Source organism: Ranitomeya variabilis, chromosome 5, assembly GCF_051348905.1.
Source record: "Ranitomeya variabilis isolate aRanVar5 chromosome 5, aRanVar5.hap1, whole genome shotgun sequence".
Lineage (NCBI taxonomy): Eukaryota > Metazoa > Chordata > Amphibia > Anura > Dendrobatidae > Ranitomeya > Ranitomeya variabilis.
Genome location: NC_135236.1, coordinates 70,085,063 through 70,110,333, shown reverse-complemented (window position 1 = coordinate 70,110,333; position 25,271 = coordinate 70,085,063). Strand labels below are relative to the sequence as shown.

At 45.8% G+C, this 25,271-nt stretch overlaps 1 protein-coding gene across 1 annotated transcript in view; it reads right to left on the bottom strand.

Annotated features, from left to right (window-relative positions):
- The window catches only part of PPP3CC (protein phosphatase 3 catalytic subunit gamma), a 67,247-nt gene extending 42,650 nt beyond the window's left edge, over nt 1–24,597 (bottom strand). The window contains exons 1-2 of the mRNA XM_077262159.1: nt 24,112–24,597; nt 3,278–3,475 (exon numbers count right to left, since the gene is read on the bottom strand). Coding sequence (XP_077118274.1) covers nt 3,278–3,475; nt 24,112–24,166 — 253 coding nt within the window. The 5' untranslated portion in view covers nt 24,167–24,597. The remainder of the gene's footprint in view (nt 1–3,277; nt 3,476–24,111) is intronic.
- Nucleotides 24,598–25,271: the final 674 nt, after the last annotated feature.

The window sequence follows — 25,271 nt, the reverse complement described above, 5'->3', positions numbered from 1 at the left end:
GACTCAGTCGCCCCTCTCATGCATGGCAAATTGCGACAAATCAATAGGCAACCCTGGCATCACAACCTCACCAAGAAACTCCGACAAGCATCCAGGGTCGCTGAACGGCGTTGGAAAAAAACACGCCTGCCAGACAACTTCACCACTTTCAAACAAGCTACACTTGCCTTCAAACTAGCCCTCACTTCTGCTAAACAGACCTATTTCACTAACCTTGTATCTTCACTATCCTACAACCCAAAACAACTGTTCAGCACATTTAACTCTCTCCTCCGCCCACCACTGCCACCTCCAACTCCCTTCATCTCTTCCGAGGACTTTGCCACCTACTTCAAAAACAAGATCGACCAAACAAGGCAAACCTTTACTTTTCCACCACCCCAACCACTCCATATACCAGACCTCTGCCCTTCCCCAATAACTTCCCTCTCCAACATCACTGAAGGAGAACTTACTCGCCTCCTTTCCAAATCACACCTCACCACCTGTGCACTTGACCCCATCCCTTCCCACTTGCTCCCCAACCCACCCTAACCCATCTCTTCAACCTATCGCTATCTTCTGGTACTTTCCCCTCTGCCTTCAAACATGCCACCATCACACCCATCCTCAAAAAAGCTAACCTTGACCCAACCGCTATGCCCAGCTATCGCCCCATATCACTTCTCCCGTTTGCTTCCAAAGTCCTTGAGCAGCATGTCCATGGTCAACTTTCCTCCCACCTATCATCTCTCTCCTTGACAACCTCCAATCTGGCTTCCACCCCCACCACTCCACCGCAACTGCCCTGACCAAAATTACTAATGACTTACTCACAGCCAAAGCTAACAGACAGTTCTCCATCCTCCTCCTTCTATATCTGTCCTCTGCTTTCGACACAGTCGACCACCTCCTACTGCTACAGATTCTTTCTTCCCTTGGCATCAAAGTCCTGGATTGCCTCATACCTTTCTGACAGCACATATATCTATACCCTTGGCCTAGGACAACTCAAAGTCCCATGGCTTCCAGTACCACCTATACGTAGACAACACTCAGATCTACCTCTCTGGCTCAGATGTCGCCTCTCTTCTGTCCAAAATCCCGAAGTGTCTGTCAGACATATCCTCCTTCTTCAACTCTCGCTTCCTAAAACTCAATGTAGACAAAACCGAACTCATCTTTCCCCCATCTCGCGTATCCCCCCTACCTGAACTATCTATTACAGTAAACGGCATCACACTCTCCCGCACCTGAAATACGCTGCCTCGGGGTAACTCTCGATTCTGCCCTGTCCTTCAAACTGCACGTCCAAACCCTTGCCACCTCCAACTCAAAAATATTGCCAGAATCCGTCCCTTCCTCAGCCCGCAATGTACTAAAACTCTTGTGCATGCCCTCATCATTTCCCACCTCGATTACTGCAACACCCTCCTCTGTGGCCTCCCCGCTAACTCCCTTGCACCACTCCAGTCTGTCCTCAACTCTGCTGCTCGGCTAATCCATCTCTCTCCTCGCTACTCCCCTGCTTCACCCCTCTGCAAATCCCTCCACTGGCTCCCAATTCCCCAACGAATCCAGTTCAAACTACTAACACTGATCTACAAAGCCATCCACAACCTGTCTCCTCCCTATATCTCTGAAATAATCTCCCACTATTTTCCCTCACGGAATCTTTGATCCTCCCAAGACCTCCTGCTCTCCTCCACACTTATTCGTTCCTCACACAACCGCCTCCAAGATTTCTCCCGAATATCCCCCATCCTCTGGAATTCCACGCCTCAACACGTCTGATTATCCACCACCCTCGGATCCTTCAGACGAAACCTGAAAACCCATCTCTTCAGGAAAGCCTACAGCCTGCAATAACCATTCTGCCGCCTCACCCACCGCCCGAGCTGCCGCCACGTCACCGACCACCCGAGCTGCTGCCATGTCACCGACTACCCGAGCTGCCGCCATGTCACCGACCACCCCAGCTGCCGCCACGACCACCCGAGCTGCCGCCTCACCACCACCAGTGCTGCAGCACACCAACCTCCTGTCTCTTCCCCACTATCCTGAAGAATGTAAGTCCGCAGGGACAGGGTCCTCTCCCCTCTGTACTAGTCTGTCACAGCAAATTTGTTTACTGTTAACGATATCTATAACCCTGTATGTAACCCCTTTTTTCATGTACAGCACCATGGAATTAATGGTGCTATATAAATAAATAATAATAAAATAATAATAATAATAATAATAGAAAGCTAACAGATAGACAGATAATAGATAGATAACAGATAGATAGCTAATAGACAGATAATAGATAGATAATAAATAGATAATAGATATCAGATAGATAACAGATAGATAAAATATAGATAACAGATAGATGATAGATAGATAATATATAGATAGCTAATAGATAGATGATAGATAGATAGATGATAGATAATAGATAATAGATAGATAGATGTGAACTGATATGCGAAACCATTGGTGAGTGACCACACCAGTATTCTGCGGCTGCCGGACAGGAACCCTATGAAGTGTCCTTCTACCTGCTCCATCTTGTGCTCTTCTTTTTATTAACCAACTTGGTGCAACGTCGTGTCACCACACAGCGATGAAGCCGCGCTAGGCCAGCTAATCAAAAGCGGAGCCAGGGATGCCGGCAGGTAGGTGATTTCGTAGGGTTCCTGCCAGCGACCACAGAGTACTGATATGGATGCTGGGAAATGGTCTTCAAAATTTGTTTGTTCCTTTTTATTATATATACTGTATATACACAACTTATCACTCATGAGAACAAAAGATTGGCCACGAAATCACCCATGCCTGATCCTTCTCTTCCTCAACATCAGTTGGGATTCACTTTACACATTACTCTTCATCTATTCTAAATCCTATTGAAGAAAATGCTTCTTCCCTTTCCTAAAAGCCATTCTCTTTTCTCGCCCTGACTCCCGCACTGATCACAATTTGCTCAAATCTGTCTTCCGTCTTCAGTCTATGGAGAAGGGAAGAGAAGAAGCAGAGGGAGAGTGGAACAGAAGACACCAGAAGAGACTGCTGAGGCTTCTAGTCACTAGATCCTGCAGAAGAAAGCAGCCATATATTGGCCACACACCATGCCATTCCTCATGTGCACAGCTTGTCTGGAGAGCCACCTGTTATGAGAGCTTGGAGCTCCGTTTCAGATGGACACATCAGTGAGATCTTGATAAATAGCACAAGATCTGCATTGGGAAAACCCTTTTCTGGCGATCGGACCGATCTTGGTATTCTGCTTTTTATTTATCGATGGCTGACTTGCCTGTGATGGGAGCTTCCACCTCCAGCATAGTTTTTTCATGCCGCAGAATAGCTGCTCCTTCTCGGATGATACGTAGAGCCACTTCTTCCTCCAGCCTCCCCTCCTTGGCCAAGTGGTTCTTCAAAGTCTCCAGCTGAGGACGGCCATCCACAAATACCTCATTCATAGCCAGCCGTCGTGTTGGAGGAAACGGGACGGCTACAAGACAAAAAGTGCACGAATGAGGCAAGATGGCTATAGATCTGTAGGGACTGGTCATAAAGACTAACATTCACTACGAAGTACCATGTATCGTCAAGTCTGGAGAAGTCTGTCAGGGATCTGTCATCAGCTTTCACAATATTAGCTAATACGTTATATTTATCTCTTAGACCTGATGAGACTAGAACACTTACTTTGAAAATCCATATCCAAATTGCTGTATAATCATGATATTAAAATGAACACTTTATAAGTTCACCTAAATAGTGAGGTATAAAATACCAGTGCATTAAGTCTCTGCCCCCCTGGCGTGACAGCTGCAGCTTGTACTGAGCAGAGAGCTTAGCAGCAGCAGGTAGGAGGGACACTGAGGAACCTGCACAATGTAGATTCAGACTGGAGAAACAAAGGATTATATATGGAAACAAGTAAAGAAACGTGAGACACAAACCAGAATATGTGTTAAAGATTAGATCCCTCAAAATACCCCCCTTTCTAACTTGATGACAACATTACCCCACCCCCTGTGGTATACTCTCAAGCAGCTTCATCAGGTGGAATGGCTTCCAATGAACACGTATGTCTCGTCAAGAGTTCATTTGTAGAATCAACGGCCTTTATAAAGTGACTGCGACCATCAGGTGTTTTACTGAGGCAGTGTTGGTACACAGCTCCATACAGTGCTGAGTACTTGTTCACAACTGCTCTAAGCCAGAATATGACAAGATCCACAGGAGCCACTCCACTAAGTAAAGAGAAACAATAGTCCATTATTACATTAAGACGTGAATCTGTGTCCATCAGCAACATTTGAGGTATTGTCAAAGGGAAGTTATGAAAACCATCAATCGCTATGATGAAATGAGCTTTCATGAGGACCGTCCCATCACAGAAAGCACAAGAATTACCTGTGCAGCAGAGGATAAGTTCATCAAAGTTACCAGTCTCCGAAACTGTAAACTGACAGCACCTCAGATAATAGCCCTCATAAATGATTCAAAAACCTCAAGTAGCAGATACATCTCTGCATTACCTGTCCGGAGGAGACTATGAGAATTAGGCCTTTATGGTCTAATTGCTACAAAGTAGCCACTATTGAGGACAACAAACAAGAAGAAGAGTTGTTTGAGCCAAACACCACAAGAACAGGACATTAGATCAGTGGAAACCTGTGCTGTGAGGAGTAAAAATTTGAGATTTTTGATACCAACCATAACATTTTTGTGAAACACAGAACATGTCAGTGAAGGGTTTCCACATGTGTGGTGCCCATCGGGGAGGCGCGATGTAGTGGGGGTGCTTTCTTGGTGATTGATTACAAACTTAAGGCACCTTACCCAGCATAGCTACCATAACATTTTGCAACGACATGTGACCCCATCTGGTTTGCAGCTAGTAGGACAATCATGTGTTATAACAGGACAATGACCCAAATCACACCTGTCGGCCATGTAAAGGCTGTGTGACCAGGAAGGAGAAGGATGGAGGCAGCGTCAGATGACATGGCCTCCACAATCACCCAACCTCAACAATTCAGATGGTTTGGAATGAGTTGGACACAGAGTGAAAGGGGTGTAAAGTGGTCATCAGTGTAAAATGGGGTAAGGTGAGGGATCTGAGGTTTCACACATATTTTAGTTTGCTGGACACATGTTTCTTTACTCCTTTAAAATATTTTTTCCTTCAGCCTGAAACTACAATTTGCCCATTCCAGGAGAAAGAAGGAGAACCACTGTGTGGACAGGAGTCCAAACTTTTGACCAATACTGTATACATATAATGGCTTGCGAAAGTATTCACCTCCCTTGGCTTTTTACCTATTTTGTTACATTATAACCTGTGTTTAAATATTTTTGTAATCCGATTTGTGTGTGATTCATCAGCACTAAATAGTCACAGTTGGTGAAGTGAGGTGAGACAAATATAGGCATAAATTACATTTATGGGATGAATTAAAAATTGGCATGTGAATATGTATTCACCCCTTTTGCTATGAAGCCACTAAAAATTTCTAGTGCGAGCAATTCCCTTCATAAGTCCCATGCTTAGTGACAGGACGTCCCCTTGTGCAACCTAAGTGTCCCATGTCTGTCAGTATATACACTTTACCTTTTCTGAAAGGCCACAGAGGCTGCAACTCCATTAACAAGAGGAACCACTAACCGAACACCATGAAGACCAAGGAGATCTCCAGACTAGTCAGGGACAAGTTTCTTGAGAAGCAAAAGTCAGGGTTGGGTTGTAAATAAATATCCCAATCTCTGATGATCTCCCGGAGCTCCATCAAATCCATTATCATCAAATGGAAAGAACATGGTACCACAACAAACCTGGCAAGAGAGGGCGCCCACCAAACCTCTCAGGCCGGGCAAGGAGGGCACTAATAAGAGAGGCAGCACAGAGACCAAAGATAACTCTGAAGGATCTGCAGAGTTCCCAAGCAGAGGCTGGAGTATCTGTCCATACGACCACAACAAGCCGCACAATCCATAGAGGTGGCCTTTATGGAAGAGTGCGCAGAAAAAAGCCTTTACTTACACACAAAAATTGTAAGGTTCATTTTGAGTTTGCCAAAACACATGTGGGAGACTCTAAAAATGTATGGAGGAAGGTGCTATGGTCAGATGAGACCAAATTTGAACTTTCTGGCCACCAAGGTAAACCTTATGTCTGGCGCAAACCAACACAGCTCATCACCCCAAGAACACCATCCTCACAGTGATACATGGTGGTTGCTGCATGTTAGATGGTGGTGGGGATGTTTTTCGGCAGCAGGGAAAGTGAAAATGGTCAGAGTCAAAGGGAAGATGGATGGTGTGAAATACAGGGATATTCTTGATCAAAACCTGTTTCAATACTTCAGTGATTTGAGACTGGGGCGGAGGTTCACCTTCTAACAAGACAATGACCAAAGCCTACTGCTGAAGCAACACTCGAGTGGTTTAATGAGAAATGTGTAAATATTTTGGAGTGGCCTAGTCAAAGCCCAAGCCTTAATCCAATTGAGAATCAGACTTCAAGATTGCGATTCACAAGCGGAAACCATCAAACTTGAAGGAGCTGGAGAAGTTTTGCCTTGAGGAGTGGACAAAAATCCCAGTGGAAAGCTCAGAGACTTATCCAAAGTGACTTGTAGCTGTAATTGACTCAAAATGAGGCTCTACTAAGTACTGACTTTAGGGGGGTAAATAATTATGCACACTGAAGTTTTCAGTTATTTGATCCTATTTGCTGTTTTCTTCACAAGAAAAAGAAAACCAAATGTTCACAGTCGTAGGCATGTTCCTTACATGAACTGATGCAAACTCTAAAAAAAAAAAAAAACACAGGGAAATTTCAGGTTTTGAGATGGCAAAACACAAAAAGTGCCAAGGGGATGAATACTATTGCAAGCCACTGTATATATCCCACACACACATGGAGGACAGCAGACAGGAGAACAATGAGGACGCTCCATACATCGCTCAGACGGGGCGGCGTACACACACGGTGCCTGCTGGTGCTGAGGAACACAGTATTCCCAAATATAGGGTCTGTCTGTGCAGTTTCTGTGGCAATGCCAAGGGGCTGTCAGTGTGTGAGGAGCAGAGCGCTAATTACATGGCAGGGAGAGAATCAGCCCCCACAAGACATGGCTGCCCTCGCCGCCGCACAAGTGTATGTGTGTGGGATAGAGATGTACATCCCAGGGAAACAGAGAACACGCGCTGTAACCCTTTCACTGCACAACAGGGATACGGGACACCCTGAAGACGGGTGGCCATGCATCGGGACAGTCATGTGCACTGAATGCATTGTAGTAATGGCGTGGTCAAGTGCCCTGCACTTAAAGGGATCATTTTTGTGCCTGTTTGCACCATAATCGAAAGGCCCTAACATCACTGCACTTTAATTAAATGTTTGGAAGGTTCCTGAAAAGGAATTTCCCAGGATGAGCTAGCAAATATCCCAGGTACCCGACATACTCCACTCCCCTACTTCCTACACTTCTGGAGGTGACGGGGAGCGGAAGAAAGCGCAGGAAAGCAAAGAGCTGAGATTACAGCGGTCTATTAAAAAGAAAGAAGGGGAGAGGTACTGACACAGGCCCAGACCCGTGCTGTAGATTCTAGTGATTTATCTCACCCAGTTCTGGATTCACAGTAACACTGCTCAGTACTGATCTATAATATTCTCCATGCTGCTTCTGCAACTGTGCTACATAGATACAGAAGTGCAGGGATTGATAAAATCGATCAGAAATTTACACCTGCTTCTTTATGAGACTTCATGTTCTGATTGTAGATTTGAAAGTTTCCATGAAAAAAATTAAAAAAAAATAAATGAGAGAAGTAAATTAATTTTTTTAAGGAATTTAATCACCAGCAAAACCCCAATAAGTTATCGTCTAGGTTGACCATAAGGTTATAGGACAACACCTCCATTCCTTTCTGAAATCATATGCATATTAAAGGAGTGGTCTCAAGCCCTTTCATCAGAAGTGCACCGCTCCCCAGCCTCCAGACTTCCTTTTTGTAGGGGGGGGGGCAATAAGTGGCTGCCTTTTTCCTTTGTTAAGTTCTATTGCTTTGGCCGCTTTTTTGCACCCCGAGTATGATTTATTTTCCTATTGTATTGGTAGTGCGCTCTTTTTGCTTTATTGCCTGCTTTTGTAGGGGGGGCAGTGTGCTCCTGATTACTGACAGTTCAGATCAGCGGCATGGTCGCCCTACTGTAAGTGTCTTACCTCCTCGGCATTCAGGACAATGATGATTTTCTATTTCTCTATTTTATGGTGTTCTTTTTAAATAACTGTCTTGCCGGAGCAGAAGGAGGGTTTTGTTTAAAAAAAAAAAAAAGCACAAGCACTTTAAAGAAAATCTACACCAGGTTTTTGTCACCTAATTGGATGTGTCACTTACTGGGCTGCCTGCTGTAGTTTTGATAAAAATCAGTTTTAGCAGCAAGAGACTATCACTACAGTACTAGTAAACCTGCTGCCAGGTAGTTCTCCTGCTCTGTATAACCTCTCCCCCACCACTAATAGCAGCTTTCTGCCTATGCACTGTGTACACAAAAGCTGCTAATCAGGGATGTGGGCGGGGTTATACAGAGCATCAGAGAACTGCTAGATTTCCAGTACATAAAATAGGGATTTTATCAAAGCTGCAGCAAGCAACCCAGTAAGTGACACATCGCTGGAATCATGGTCTCTATCCCTACATCACGCTGCTCTCAAATGGGGTAAAAGATAAAAAAAAGCACAAAGGTGACATAAGGCTTGCTCGGCAAATAGGGGCATTTGTTACATAATCCTTTCAACACTCTGGCAAAAAGGAAAGCATTAGAAGGCCTGCGGACTAATTTTTTACAATTAAATGCATGTACTTGTGGCTAAAAATCATCATCGAACCTGGGTTTCATTAAATGTTTTTGCACCGTGTGGCTTTTACAGGCTTTGTTTCCCTGTAAATTCATCTTAGATGTGGTCTGTGGTCATAAAGCAACCGAGAGGAGCTCAGAAAAAGATAAAGGAGTTACAAGCTCAGAACATCGCAGCGGCACACTGACAGATTCTCAGTTAACTCATTTTGTAGCCAGCAACGTAATGTACCACAGAGGCAAACCATGGCTTCTGTTAATAATGTCAGTGAGAAAATAAGCTAATAATCTGTGAACGTATCTGTGCAATGCATGGAGGTCGCTGGTGTGTACAGACATCTATATAGAAGGTGGTGTTGGGATCTGCAGCTCTGAGGTCGGAGAATGCTGCACCTGTTCCTCAAGGTTACGGGCTGGTGGCATGTGAGGACAGATGTTGATAAATATACACACAGATATAGTGTCCATAGTTGAGATGTACACCGATACCAGACGGCGTCCCCCCTCCCTCCGATAATGAGGGCCTCCGAGCAGTCAGAAGATGGCAGGCTCTGCAGCTACAGGTGCAATAATCCTCCCCCTGCCATCCACAGATCTGCTCTCTAATGCCAGCGCGCTGGGCGAAGCCGCACACCTGTACGATGCCGCCCGAGACGGGTCACTGCTGGAAACCCTCCGACATGTGACCACGGCCAGACTGCACCCCTGCGCCCACAAGTAACGCACACAACCCCTCTATGTCACACACAGAGGACCAAAATCAAAGCTTGGACAAAGTCGCCGGACAACCGTGATATTTATTTAAAAAAAAAAAAAGATGTCTACAATTAAGGAAGTTTTTCCTTATCATAAAACTTAAAGACGTCCTACGGACAAAGTACATTTTAATTAATATATCTTAACGTATTATAATATTTTATTCTATGTAAAAGCATATGGCTCAATGGTCTAATTTAAATATGTAATAACAAGGGATAAAAAACCAAGAATAACACAGATAATAAAGTGTGATGCAAACAAAAGTGCCCCAAACACAGTATGATACCCACACAATGAATTCCGCCGCACGCATGGTACGATGACCCTACTGTACCCCCTCCCTCAGTCCCCCAACAAAGAATGGTGACCCCATCACAGTATCATTCTGCAACTGTAATGCCCACACAGCCCTCCACACAGTATAATGGTCACAAAATGTGCTCCATACAGTGTAATTGGACCCACATAGCCCTCCATACAGTATAATGGTCCCCATATAGTCCTCCATACAGTATAATGGGGCACTGCATTGCATTCCATACTGTATAATGGCCCCACATAGTGCTGCATACAGTATAATGGCCCCACATAACCCTCCATACGGTATATTGGGGCCCTGCATTGCATTCCATACTGTATAATGGCCCCACATAGTGCTGAATACAGTATAATGGCCCCACATAACCCTCCATACAGTATAATGGGGCCCTGCATTGCATTCCATACTGTATAATGGCCCCACATAGTGCTGCATACAGTTTAATGGCCCCACATAGTGCTGCATATAGTATAATGGCCCCCACATAGTGCTGCATCCAGTATAATAGCCACACATAGTGCTCCATACAGTATAATGGCCCCACATAGCCCTCCATACAGTATAATGGGGCCCTGCATTGCATTCCATACCGTATAATGGACCCACATAGTGCTGCATACAGTATAATGGCCCGACGTAGTGCTCCATCCAGTATAATGGCCCCACATAGTGCTCAATATAGTATAATGGCTGCATATAGCAAAATGGCCCCACATAGTGCTGCATACAGTTTAATGGCCCCACATAGTGCTGCATATAGTATAATGGCCCCCACATAGTGCTGCATCCAGTATAATAGCCACACATAGTGCTCCATACAGTATAATGGCCCCACATAGCCCTCCATACAGTATAATGGGGCCCTGCATTGCATTCCATACCGTATAATGGACCCACATAGTGCTGCATACAGTATAATGGCCCGACGTAGTGCTCCATCCAGTATAATGGCCCCACATAGTGCTCAATATAGTATAATGGCTGCATATAGCATAATGGCCCTACATAGTGCTCCATGTAGTATAATGATCCCCACAGTGTGCCATAGAGTCACGCAGATACACCCGCTGTTCTCTTTAAAGCAAACAGCTCTCTGCTGCCCCCCTTTCGTCCTGACAATTACACGATTGACTGACGAGCAACGGATGAGGCCACAGGCTATTTTCCCTAATAGGCCGGTTATCGGGAAACTAATAGTGAGAGTATGGTATGGCACCTCCGATTCCAATGCATAGAATATATGTATATATGCCCAATACAGTCATTGCGAACTCCACAATAACTCACAACTACTCATTGCCACCACCAGTCGTGTTTTACACAGGCTGACTGAAGGCCTGGTTCTGGTAGCGTATGGCTTCGGCATGTGGTTTACAGAACAAAAGTAACAGTAACTATTACATTTTATATTTAATCTAAAACGATAGGCAGTGGGCAAAACAGTAGATATGGGACAAAACAATACAGCATATACAATTACAGAAAATAAAAGGGATTAACAAAAGACTTTACTACATCAATCACAGAGATGATTCAGTTTAGAAAAGGATAGCACTTCGATTGGAGATGTTCAGTGAATGGGATTCATGCATACACCAATGTGTATCTCTCACAGGACCACAGGTCATAATTTGTCTGGACCTTTTATCAGCATCTGAGTTACATAAACACATCCCCATTGATGACCTCACGTGGGTTGGGTTGTAGGATGTTCTCAGCCCTTCAGGATTTCATGAAATTCTTAACTTATGCAATATCTTCACTTCTGATGATTGCAGACGTTTGAGATTGCCGCCATATTTGTTTTAATCGGGAGTTTACCGTTCCCCAGAGACCAAACATGACATGGCCGTTGTCCGCTATCTGCCCGCTATTGATTTGTGGCTTATAGGCAGGGATTACAGTTATGAGAAAATATTCATCTTCTTCCCCAATTCACCCTGAAGCTGAAAATGTATGTCCCATCACATATACCTTTGCTATCCAACCCTCTGAAAAGACCTTTCCTGCCTTAATTACATGTCCAATCTATATTCCTTCGTCTACGCACAATAAACATCCTAGTTGACACTTCCGGGGTCTTTTAGTTAAAAAAAAAAAAAAAAAAAAAAAGCTGCCTGCATGTTAATTAAGATTGTCACTATCCAGCTATACCTAGTTTCCTGCTTCTTTATGCCCATTGTAACAGTCTAATTCTAGGAGACGCAGACTGTCAGCTATTTAGGCTGCTGCAATTCCATTTGAGAGGAGGAAGAAGGAGGGGTGAAGTCCTCCCTCTCTAGGGGCTTCAGATATTTTAATTTTTTCTATGACATGACCATACAGTACAATGGTCCCACATAGTGCTTCATGCAGTATAATGGCTCCATATAGTGTTCCATACAGTATAATGGGTCCACTTAGTTCTCCATACAGTATAATGGGTCCCAAATAGTGCTCCATACACTATAATGGGCCCACAAGGTGCTCCATACGGTATAATGTCCCCACATGGTGCTCCATACAGTATAATGACACCACATGGTGCTCCTACAGTCAAATGGCCCCACATAGTCCTCCATACAGTATAAAGGGCCCCACATTGTGCTCCATATAGTATAATGGGCCCACATTAAAAAAAAACAAATACTCACCTCTGCCCATTCTTCCACTGCTCCAGTCTTTTTATGGTGTGTTCAGATCCTCTGCACCTCTCGGTACAGCGGGTGCAATGACGTCATTATAACTCGCCCTCTCTTCCGAGATGTGCAGAGGATCTGTGCTGACACTCCCTCCTCCACATCATTACTTTCAACTGTATTGGTCCATATAGCTGAAAGTGTGATGATGGGCTGGGGTCCCGGCTGGCGTCGCGAGCCAAATATACTCACCCTGCAGGCCAGAATTTGACATGTTATCTAAAATGAGGACAGCAAAACGCCAAATCGCACCTTCCCCATGCTCCCCTGTATAAAATCATGAGATGATGAGAAATTCAGGCTCCATCTTTTGAGCTTTGAGGGCGCTACACAATTTTAACCTGTTCAATCCATAATTTTACCTAGAGATAAGTGGCATCACGGCACCACTTATCTCTCCTTTTCTGGGTTTAGAAGAGCCCAGGCTATGAGGAATCACATGTCTGTGGCCATTTGACTTGACCTTCAACTTGTAAATCTAGTAAATGTCAAGTCTTCAAACATATGGACCCCCCAACCCAGCGCTGCTCATCAGCTCATATGACTTTGCGGCTTTCTAAATCCAAGTGCTCAATTAACCAACGTCTGTTTAGTGCAGCCAGAATAATCAGCCATAGCAATAAAACCTCCTGACAAACATAATATACGTTGTTCGGTTCGGCTTCCACGGAACGGACTTGTTTTATCAGCACATCCCACAGCTGATCGTACAGAATATGATCTGGGGGAGATCTGGGATCAGTGCAAAGTAGGAGATCGGATTTGGCTAGGAGAATGGAAGGCGTTTAAGTCTCCTCATACTGGCATGTCAGACCTGGCTTGTCACTCTCCACAAGGAGAAACCTTACCCCTTAGACCTTAGGGTACCGTCACACATTGAAATTTCCATCGCTACGACGTTACGATTCGTGACGTTCTAGCGATATCGTTACGATATCGCTGTGTCTGACACGCTACTGCGATCAGACACCCTGCTGAGAATCGTACGTCGTAGCAGATCGTTTGGAACTTTCTTTCGTCGCTTGATCACCCGCTGACATCGCTGGATCGTTGTGTGTGACAGCGATCCAGCGATGTCTTCGCTTGTAACCAGGGTAAACATCGGGTAACTAAGCGCAGGGCCGCGCTTAGTAACCCGATGTTTACCCTGGTTACAAGCGTAAACGTAAAAAAACAAACCGTACATACTCACCCGTCGGTGTCCTTCAGGTCCCTTGCCGTCTGCTTCCTGCTCTGAGTGCCGGCCGGAAAGTGAGAGCAGAGCGCAGCGGTGCTGTGATCTGCTCTCACTGTACGGCTGCACTCAGAGCAGGAAGCAGACGGCAAGGGACCTGAAGGACACCGACGGGTGAGTATGTACTGTTTGTTTTTTTACGTTTACGCTGGTAACCAGGGTAAACATCGGGTTACTAAGCGCGGCCCTGCGCTTAGTTACCCGATGTTTACCCTGGTTACCCGGGGACTTCGGCATCGCTCCAGCGCCGTGATTGCAACGTGTGACCGCAGTCTACGACGCTGGAGCGATGATTATACGACGCTGCGACGTCACGAATCGTGCCGTCGCAGCGATGAAAATTTCAATGTGTGACGGTACCCTTAGTCTTAGCCTCTCACCTAGCCAAATCAGATCTCATACTTTGCACTGACGAGGGGCAATACCCCAAAACACCGTGTCTGCAAATTGTGACTCTTGTTTGGCTTTTGTCCTAAGTCATATTGCAAGGCTCGTTAAAGGGTCGATATTGACTTGTAAGATTTCTATAAGAGTTCAAGTTATCTTCCTCTCTGAAGAGACAATTTGCACATTGGAATTTTATGCAATTATCAAGTATTTGTGAAGTGATACATGGTTTTCTAATTATTTTAAAAATATAAATCTGAAAATTGTGACGTTCATTTATATTCAGTTCCCTGTAGTCGGATACCCCTAAATAAAATCCTGAGTGACCAACTTTTTCCAGAAGTCACATGATTAGTAAATTGAGTCCACCTTTGTGTAATTTATTCTCAGTATAACTACAGCTGTTCTGTGAAGGCCTCAGAGGTTTGTGTGAGAACATTAGAGATCAAACAGCATCATGAAAACCAAGGAGCCCACCAGAGAGGTCAGGGATAAAGGTGGGGAGAAAAGTAAAGCAGGGTTAGGTTCTAAAAAAAAATAGACCAAGCTCTGAACATCTCACTGAGAGCTGTTCAGTCCTTCATCCAAAAATGGAAGTAGCATCACAACTGCAAACCAATGAAGACATGGCCGTCCACCTAAAATGACATCCCAAGCGGCGCACTAATTAGAGAAGCCCCCAAGTCACTCTCTAGGAGCTGCAAAGATCCACAGCTCAGATGGGAGAATCTGTCCACAGAACAACTACTGTATTATGACGGTGTCACACTTGCGAGTGTGATACGAGAAACTTTCACGAGTCTCTTCCATCAATAGCCGGCACAGCCGCCGGCACTCGGGATCAGAGTGTGCGGCTGTATGTATTTCTATGCCGGGTACTGATGCGAGAGACTTGTGGGAGTTTCTCGCATCACACTCGCAAGTGTGACCCCGGCCTTAGTCATATACTCCACAAATCTGAACTTTATAGAAGAGTGGCAAGAAGAAAGCCATTTTTTAAAGCAAGCCCTAATTAGTCCACCTCTCGTGTCTCCTCTTTTCCTCATAGTCTGTAAGCTTGCGAGCAGGGCCCTCATTCCTCCTGGTATCTGTTTTGAACTGTGATTTCTGTTATGCTGTAATGTCTATTGTCTGTACAAGTCCCCTCTATAATTTGTAAAGCGCTGCGGAATATGTTGGCGCTATATAAATAAAATTATTATTATTATTATTATTATTATTATTAGTCCCGTTTTCAGTTTTGCAAAAAGTCATGTAGGGGACAAAACAAGCATGTGGAAGAAGGTGGTCCTGGTCAAATGAAACCTAAGTAGAACGTTTGGGGCTAAATGAAAAAACACTGTTTGGAAGAAAACTAAAACTGCACATCACCCAGAAAACACCATTCCCACTGTCAAACATGGTGGTGGCAACATCACATTGCGGGGGATGATTTTCTTCAGCAGGTACAGGGAAGCTGGTCAAAGTTGATGGAAAGATAGATATAAATACAACCTATTAATGGCTGGAAAAGACTTGAGAGTGGGGCGTAGGTTCACCTTTCAGCAGGAAAACGACCCTAAACATCCTGCCAGAGCTACAATGGATGGTTTAGTCCAGACCTAAACTTATTGAGACTCTGTGGCAAGACTTGAAAATTGCTGATCACAGACGCCTCCATTCAATCTCACTAAGCGAAAGCAAGTGTACAAAGCAGAATGGGCAAAAATATCAGCCCCCAGATGTGCAAACCTGGTAGAGGCAGACCCCAAAAGACTTGTAGAAGTAATTGTAGAAAAAGGTGGTTCTACAAATTATTGACTCATGGGGGCTGAATACAAATGCACATCACAATTTTCAGATTTTTACTTTTAAAATAATTAGAGCACCATGTATCATTTCCTTTACACTTCACAAATACTTGCTACTTTGTGTTGTGTTATCACATAAAATCCAAATAAAATATATTTAAGTCTGCAGGTGTAACGTAAAAAAAATGTGAAAAAGTTTATGGGGCATGAATACTTATTCAAGGCACTGTATGCACCAAAATGCCACACGTTCAGATGTTATTCTCACGGGTCCACTCCTATTTATGGGTACAGTAGAGGGTTATACCCAACTGGGCAAAAGATCTTGCTGATCATTAAAAGGGTCCAGCCAAGGGGGTCTTTCTAAAGTCCGTTTTAACCATGCTTGTTGGCTGGGTCAGACAATACGTTTGGGTAGTAAAAAAAAGTATCCAAATGTACAATATAATACATTGTGCCTTTTAAGGGATCTTCAGGATTAGAAAAACATGGATACTGCTTAAATAATTTTTTTTTAAAAAACAGCGCCACCTCCACCCATGGGATGTGTCTGGTATTGCAGTGCAGCTTTACTGAAGTAAATGGAACTGAGCTGCAATCTACACATGACTTGTGGAGAGGGGTGAAGTTGCTTTAGGAAGAAAAAAAAAGTTTTTATGGGCCCGATGTATGTGCAAAACTCTTTCCTTATAGCGAAGACGTACATGGATGTTCCTCATCCGCATTACTCCACGCTTTTCCAATCTAATGGGTCACAATTTGGAATTACAGCTATTGCCGTGAGACTCCAAAACTAGCGCCGCCACGGGCCTGTCTGCACTGTTTTTTTGGCACAATTCAGCCATGTTTTTTTCCTATCCCTGAAAACCCAGGTTTTATTGTATGACAAAACCCATTTTATGGAGCCTATCAGGGTAATAAGTCATGTGAGTCCATGTTTCGCGGTGCTAGGGGGTACTGCTTCTCCTTATGGAGACCACCAGATGGGCTTAGGAAGGTTTACAAGCCAGGCAGTGCGTCATGGGAAAAAAGCTATGCAAATTAGCTTTCCTCCATAAGCTGTCTCTCTAGTGCCACCTATTGGAGGGGTTCAGTCAGAGCAGAGGGCTACCTGCAAATTGTCTCGTTAGCACTCAATCTGGGCAAATAATTGGTGACGAGAATAAGGGAGCACTCCGGCCTCACTACTACACCCCAAATCTTCCATAGCCATGGGGGCACAGGAGGGGAGTACTGGGGATCCTGTTCTCCTCTTCTGCCTGTCTGTCCAGGGGTTGGCGAGTAGTTACCTGTCCCCATGCTGCATCCGTCCTACCAGGGGGAGGATTACATGGGGATAGACACTTTAAAGCCTCTCCATACACACACACACCTCGGAGCAAAGCTGCTGTGTGTGGGGGAGGAGGGCAGGAAATCCTATTAGTGAGTCAGGAGGGGGAGGGAGATCCCTGATCAGAACCCGTAGATTACCCTGCAGAGAACTGTCTTTGGGATAGTCGTCTTATACAGAGCACGAAGGCGGAAAATGTATTCCAAATGCATGCAATTTATGGGAAAACTAGGTCATATCTGACAGCGCGTGAAAGACTTTCATCCGAAAACAAAAAAAAACCCCATTCTAATGTGATAGGTGCTCATGGGTTCCTGTCTGGCTGGAACGGATCCAGCAAAAGCGAACTCAGATGTGATCACATCTTCACCTCTAATGAGGTGTAACCTGTCAGGAAAGTGCAAGGAGCGGCAGATTGGGCCCTCAATCCAAACCAAACATGACAGGGGGCTGATGTAACACCCCTCTAAGGGTGCATACATATTACACAAAGGTGATGATTTCAGCCATATTGAACGCTCGCCGGGACGGAAAGTTTACATCAAACGATCCAATGACACTGAGCTAATGTATGGGGTATGTCCTGTGCGGCATACGTGGAGTTATTATTTATTATGCATTGCTTATATAGCGCCATCTTATTCCACAGCGTTTTACACACATTATCATCACTGTCCCCAATGGGGCTCACAATCTATATTCCCTATCACTATGTTTTTGGAATGTGGGAGGAAACCGGAGAACCCGGAGGAAACCAACACAACCACGGGGAGAACATACAAACTCCTTGCAGATGTTGTCCTGGGTGAGATATGAACCCAAGATACCAGCGCTGCAAGGCTGCAGTACTAACCACTGAGCCACCATACAGTGCTAACCACTGAGCCACCGTGCTGCCAAAATTAACAGTGGCCACACAGCTCCCTGTATACATGAACGCTCATACTGGCTGAGCATTCGTGTGTCTTCAAACATAAAAAGTGGAGTAATCTGCTGCCTGACGAATGTGGCACAGTAATATAACACAGCCCATCCCCCATCGTAATATAACACAGCCCATCCCCCATCGTAATATAACACAGACCACCCCCATCGTAATATAACACAGCCCACCCCCATCGTAATATAACACAGCCCACCCCCATTGTAATAGAACACAGCCCACCCCCATTGTAATAGAACACAGCCCACCCCCATTGTAATAAAACACAGCCCACCCCCATTGTAATAAAACACAGCCCACCCCCATTGTAATAAAACACAGCCCACCCCCATTGTAATATAACACAGCCCACCCCATTGTAATATAACACAGCCCACCCCCATTGTAATAGAACACAGCCCACCCCCATTGTAATATAACACAGCCCACCCCCATTGCAATATAACACAGCCCACCCCATTGTAATAGAACACAGCCCACCCCATTGTAATATAACACAGCCCACCCCCATTGTAATATAACACAGCCCACCCCCATTGTAATATAACACAACCCACCCCCATTGCAATATAACACAGCCCACCCCCATCGTAATAGAACATAGCCCACCCCCATCGTAATATAACACAGCCCACCCCCATTGTAATATAACACAGCCCACCCCATTGTAATATAACACAGCCCACCCCCATTGTAATAGAACACAGCCCACCCCATTGTAATAGAACACAGCCCACCCCCATTGTAATAGAACACAGCCCACCCCATTGTAATAGAACATAGCCCACCCCCATCGTAATATAACACAGCCCACCCCCATTGTAATATAACACAGCCCACCCCATTGTAATATAACACAGCCCACCCCCATTGTAATATAACACAGCCCACCCCCATTGCAATATAACACAGCCCACCCCATTGTAATATAACACAGCCTACCCCATTGTAATATATAACAGCCCACCCCCACTGTAATATAACACAACCCACCCCCATTGCAATATAACACAACCCACCCCCATTGCAATATAACACAGTCCACCCCATTGTAATATAACACAGCCCACCCCCATTGTAATAGAATACAGCCCACCCCCAATGTAATATAACACAGCCCACCCCCATTGTAATATAACACAGCCCACCCCCAATGTAATATAACACAGCCCACCCCCATCGTAATATAACACAGCCCACCCCCATTGTAATATAACACAGCCCACCCCCATCGTAATATAACACAGCCCACCCCCATTGTAATATAACACAGCCCACCCCCATTGTAATAGAACACAGCCCACCCCCATTGTAACAGAACACAGCCCACCCCCATTGTAATATAACACAGCCCACCCCCATTGTAATACAACGTACCCCATCCTGTAGGGGACAGATGGGAGACCCCCATACACATCAGATGGTTGCCCAGTCCTACTGAACTGGGCAGACAGCAGATTTAGACAACTTTAAAGTGTATGACACCCAGAGGTCTATTTCTCCAAGACCACCGGTGAGCCCACATCACCCTATAAAGGATTGTGCTCATAAGATTTTAAAACTTTTTGCAAACTCCACATATGTAACATTTAAGGAACCTGTTGTGTCCAAGAAACGTTATTTACGTGCAGACATAGGGCGAATCTGCAGTCAAATAGTGTTAAAACCCTGCCAGGCCGTCTTACTGGAACAGCAGCTGCTGGGAGAACATGAATCTATATCCTCCCTGCAGCCGCAGTCATCAAGGCGGAGCAGGGAGCGGCCGTAATCAGCACTTTGATTGACCGCTCGCTCTACACACACATGCTACAGTACAGGCTGTCAATCAAAGTACCGGGGAGTGATTAGAGGCGGGCTCACTGTGTAGTGAGCGGTGACTGCAACCACACTCTGCCCCGATGACTGGAAGAGAGCGGCTGCAGGGTGGATATAACTTCATTTTCCCCCTGTAGCCGCGTTTTCAATAAGGCAGCAAGGCAGGATTTTAATGCTTTTTACCTGCAGCTTAACCCTACACATGCAGGTAAATATGATTTTGCACATGACAGGTTCCCTTTAGGCACCTCTGAGCCAAGTCCATTTTATAGTCCATACATGACCAAGTCTTTGCCCCAGTAGCCAGATCGGGTTGTATGGTCGCTGCACTGCTTGACTTTGCAATCCGCTGAAGAAATATACACAGTACTGCCAAAGTAAATCCAACCACATGTTACGCCATATGGCTCCATTCAATCAACGGGAGGCCAAAAAGAGTGTCCTTCTGGCCTCCATCAGGAGGGTAAACCTTTGTTTTTTATCCAGTACTGATTAGCGTAGTATATTCCATTATACCACACAAAAGTATACAGTAAAAAGCGTACACTACGTAGCACATATGTCTCTCTAATGGGACCATATTAGTGATGTAGTGGGAGACATTGGAGCCCCTATGTGAACAGAGCCTTAGAGAGGTCAGATAACGATAGTCTCAGTTTCTCACTTGCGACCTAACTAATTGGTGCCTTCTAATTCCCACCTAATAGTTATGACATATGACTAGAGTATGACTGGTGATGATCTGACATCTGGGACCCCCACAGATCAAACAGCGGGGCACCTGAATCATGTTAATTGGGCTCTGTTGTGGGTACAGAGAAACTCATTGGGGCTCTGACAGTCGGACCCCCATTAATCATTAAATGATATATCTTAGCAATAAGCCATCATGTACTATAGTGAGGAAACCTTATTTGAGGCAATGTCATTGCATTATTCCAGGGCAATAAGGTATCGGGAGTGATCTATGCCACGTTAAATAAAGGTCCATAAGTCTCCAGCAAAGACGCCACTTTGCTTTGCCAATCTGTGTGCAGGTACACTATGCCAGGCATTCCCCGGGCGTGCGGATGTGAAAGCAGGTGTGCGACGCCAAGGAAGAACAGGAGGCTTTTGTGCTCTGCTTACTGTAAATGATAGCACCAGGGAAGCAAAAACACAAAGCCCTATTTACCTCCATACTTGCCTAACTTCTCGAAAAGGACAAAGAATATGGTCACCTAGTTGGGAGCAGGAGATACGGCACCGGATATTTGGGCAGATCTCTAATTCAGGAGGCTGAGAGAGGTGGGTAACAACAAGCACTGGGGGTGTAGGGAGGAGGTAATGGTGGCCATATGAGCTGTCAATCATCTTCCCAAAAATGAATGTAACTAAGAAAGACCTGAATAGCATGGGTAATTGTCCTTATAGAAGCTTCCCATCTTGTGATGCGATGGCAAATATATCGCTGTTACATGCAATAACATTAAGATCCATGACATAGGATCATAAAATAAGGGGGGACAGAGTAGTGGTGGAAGCTCTAAGACCCCTTTTTATTTATCCTTATAAGCATGGTCCCATTTAATTGAAAGTGGCTGCGCAGAGGTAAACCAGTCAGGAGGATGCAGCGCCACACCAACGCTGTGTCCCTTCATTCTCACAATAAGTAGGGGTCCAATAGGCTGGCCGTTCACCCATCAAAATGGAATAGCATTACACATTGATTTGAGCCATCACTTGACAATTCAAATGGTAGAATGAATGAATGAATAGGAAACACCGAAGGTTAGATGTCAGAATGACATGTCATAAAATATACGACAAAGGTGTAAGCAATGGTAGGTAAGTGGCAAAATTCTTGTGGAAGTAAACTATTAGAAATGACCATGGGGAGCAGCTAGGATCGAGATTACTAGAATCAACAGATGGGAACATTCATGGGGAGGTAGCTAGGAAAGGCCATGCTGTGGAAAATGTGGAACCGCCATGGGTGAGTAGTTAGGGCCAGATATGCTAAACTGAACCCATAGCTTGGTAGGACCACACTGCAGCCTGTTAGGAACAGCTATGGGTGACTTTCTAGGGCCAATCATGAGAAAAACTCGAAACGAAGCCCATGCTCTAAACTGCTGGCATATATATGAGCAAACCGAACAACTACGGTTCAGCAACTAACAAATGTCATGATGTCAACAGCTTGGAATGGTCCCAGCTGAGTAATTATAACCAACCATGGGGCCAGTAGTTAAAAATGACAGAACTGTAAATAGATAGGAGCAATCATGGGTGACCAATGCACCCTAAAAAGTTGTCAGTCAAAAGTACCTTCAGCCAAAAGATACCTCCTGACCTCCCATACACATGCACTCTCTGGTTAACGGAGCGTGCAAGAGTTTTAAAACAGGGAAAAAATAAAACAAAATTCAACATGCCCATAGAGGAGAGTCCGGAGGTCCCCATACATATCAGATAGTCGGACTATTGCATGGATATGATCGACTTTGCCTGGAGGTTTTAATTAAGACAAACCATGGGATAATGAAGGAAACAGCTAAGGGTTAAATAGGAGGACAATACATGGTAATTAAGATGATCACGGGGTAAACATAACCGTAGGGATCTATTACAGAAAGTGTGTATGGATGAAGGATGCTAAGAGAAGCCATGGTACTTGTCAGCTGTACTTAATTTACAGGCGGTCATTTTAGGGGGGGGGGTCAGATCAGTGGGAAATAACTACGGTGGTCACAAAGGTCATCAGGTCATGTTGATCAGAAAAAAGAAGTCATCAGGGGGTCACTGATGGTTTCCTATGATGGTCCACAATCATATGTGATGGTTTTAGCTGAGCATAGACCCCAGATCTGATAGAGATTTCCATCATTTCCCAAAACTGGGATTTTCTGTAAGTATTGGTAAAGGAAATTGCTCTGATCTTAAAGATCATTACAGTTAGATGTTCATATAGGGAAAACTTCACCGTCAATAGAAGGTTCCTAACCTGGCCAGAGGGTCCTGTCTGCAGGTGTTCAATTTCCCTACAGCACCACCACTGTGGAAAATGTATCATTACATGGCACTCAATCAAATCAATGGCCGGTCTATGTAATGCTGGACAGGTTGAGTCCTCCGAAGAGGGACACACTGTTTACAGCCACCCACGGAGGTTCCTGATTGGGGGTCCGTATTGGTCTAGTTCCCACAAATGCACAAGGGTCAGAGGTGGCATTAGTCAGTATTAGGATCTCGGGGGTCAGGTGGTGGGGTCAATTTCAGTGGGGTTGGGTGATGGGATCAGTCAGTGGGGTCAGGTGGTGGGATCGTTATTAGTGGGGGTCAGGCACTGGGATTGGAGTCAGTGGGGTCAGGCACTGGGATCAATATCAGTGGGGTCAGGCGGTGGGCTCGGTGTCAGTGGGGTCAGGCGGTGGGCTCGGTGTCAGTGGGGTCAGGCGGTGGGCTCGGTGTCAGTGGGGTCAGGCGGTGGGCTCGGTGTCAGTGGGGTCAGGCGGTGGGCTCGGTGTCAGTGGGGTCAGGCGGTGGGATCTGTGTCAGTGGGGTCAGGAGGTGGAATCGGTGTCAGTGGGGTCAGGCGGTGGGATCGGTGTCAGTGGGGTCAGGCGGTGGGATCGGTGTCAGTGGGGTCAGGCGGTGGGATCGGTGTCAGTGGGGTCAGGCGGCGGGATCGGTGTCAGTGGGGTCAGGCGGCGGGATCGGTGTCAGTGGGGTCAGGAGGTGGAATCGGTGTCAGTGGGGTCAGGCGGTGGGATCGGTGTCAGTGGGGTCAGGCGGTGGGATCGGTGTCAGTGGGGTCAGGCGGTGGGATCGGTGTCAGTGGGGTCAGGCGGTGGGATCGGTGTCAGTGGGGTCAGGCGGTGGGATCGGTGTCAGTGGGGTCAGGCGGTGGGATCGGTGTCAGTGGGGTCAGGCGGTGGGATCGGTGTCAGTGGGGTCAGGCGGTGGGATCGGTGTCAGTGGGGTCAGGCGGTGGGATCGGTGTCAGGCGGTGGGATCGGTGTCAGGCGGTGGTACCTCGGACAGGACGCTCGGTGCTGGACAGCTTGTTCGGACCCCGTGGTGCTGACATGGTGGGACGTCTCTGGTGGCGGCCGGGCAGGTGTCACTCTCGGCGTCTGTCACTTGCTCGCCATGTCCCGGCCTCGCCTGCTGACAATGCGCTCTCGGCTGTCTCTGGAGTAGGCCTGTCACTGTCTCCTGTGGGTAAACTCTCCTCACATTGCTGTGTGGCAGGCCTGTCTCTTCTCAGCTGATAATCTCTCGGTCATCCTCCTCCCCGCGCTGTAATTCTCCCGTGCAGTCCCGGCTGTCTCTCCCTAGCACATGGAATGGTGTATAGCACAGCGCTCTCCGCCTCGCTGTCTCTTCCCCTCCTGTCTCTGCCTCTCTCTGACAGCCTCTCTGTATGTCGGGCGCGTACCCCCCGCCCACCTACCGGTGTCGGGACCGCGCCCGCAAGATACTCCCCCTCCCTCGTCACACGCTTAAAAACTACATTTCCCATAATGCACTTCCGGAAGAGGCTACATTCCCCAGAGCACGACCGGCTGCAGCTGCTGCACATTGCTGTGACTGACTGTGCGCTGCTCCAGTGCGGTCAGAAAGCAGAGCGCGCGTCCACTATCAGAGCTAACCAATCACATCCCTTCTTTTAATTGTTCACCATAGGAGAAGAAATAGAAGCTACAATCTGATTGGTTGCTAGGGACAGCTGCTCTCTCAGCACCTCTATGGCAACAGCAAACAGCAGAGCAGACCCCCCAAATATAAATTAATGTGGCCCCCTTACAAGACCCCACACTAAACCCCAAAATTAACTTCAAGACTCAGAACCATTCATTTTGTTATCTAATGTACTGAAAAATTGGGGGGATCCGAATTTGTTGAAATGGGGGTAAAAAAAAAAGCGCCATTCCATCATTGTCGTTTTTTAAAAAAAACGCGTTCATTGTGGTACACGTGACCTGGCGACAGCTTCTCCACTTAGTAACCACTTGTGTATTTTTTTATTTTAGTGCTTAAAAAAAAAATGAGAACTTTAAAATGATTTGGGTTTGTGACGCCATTTTCTGAAATTCATGTTTTTTATTATAGACATGTGAGGGCTTGTTTTCTTTTTTCTCCTGTTTTTGTGTGGCGGTGGCGGCCCTTCCCGTCTCTGCTTCTGTCGCCCG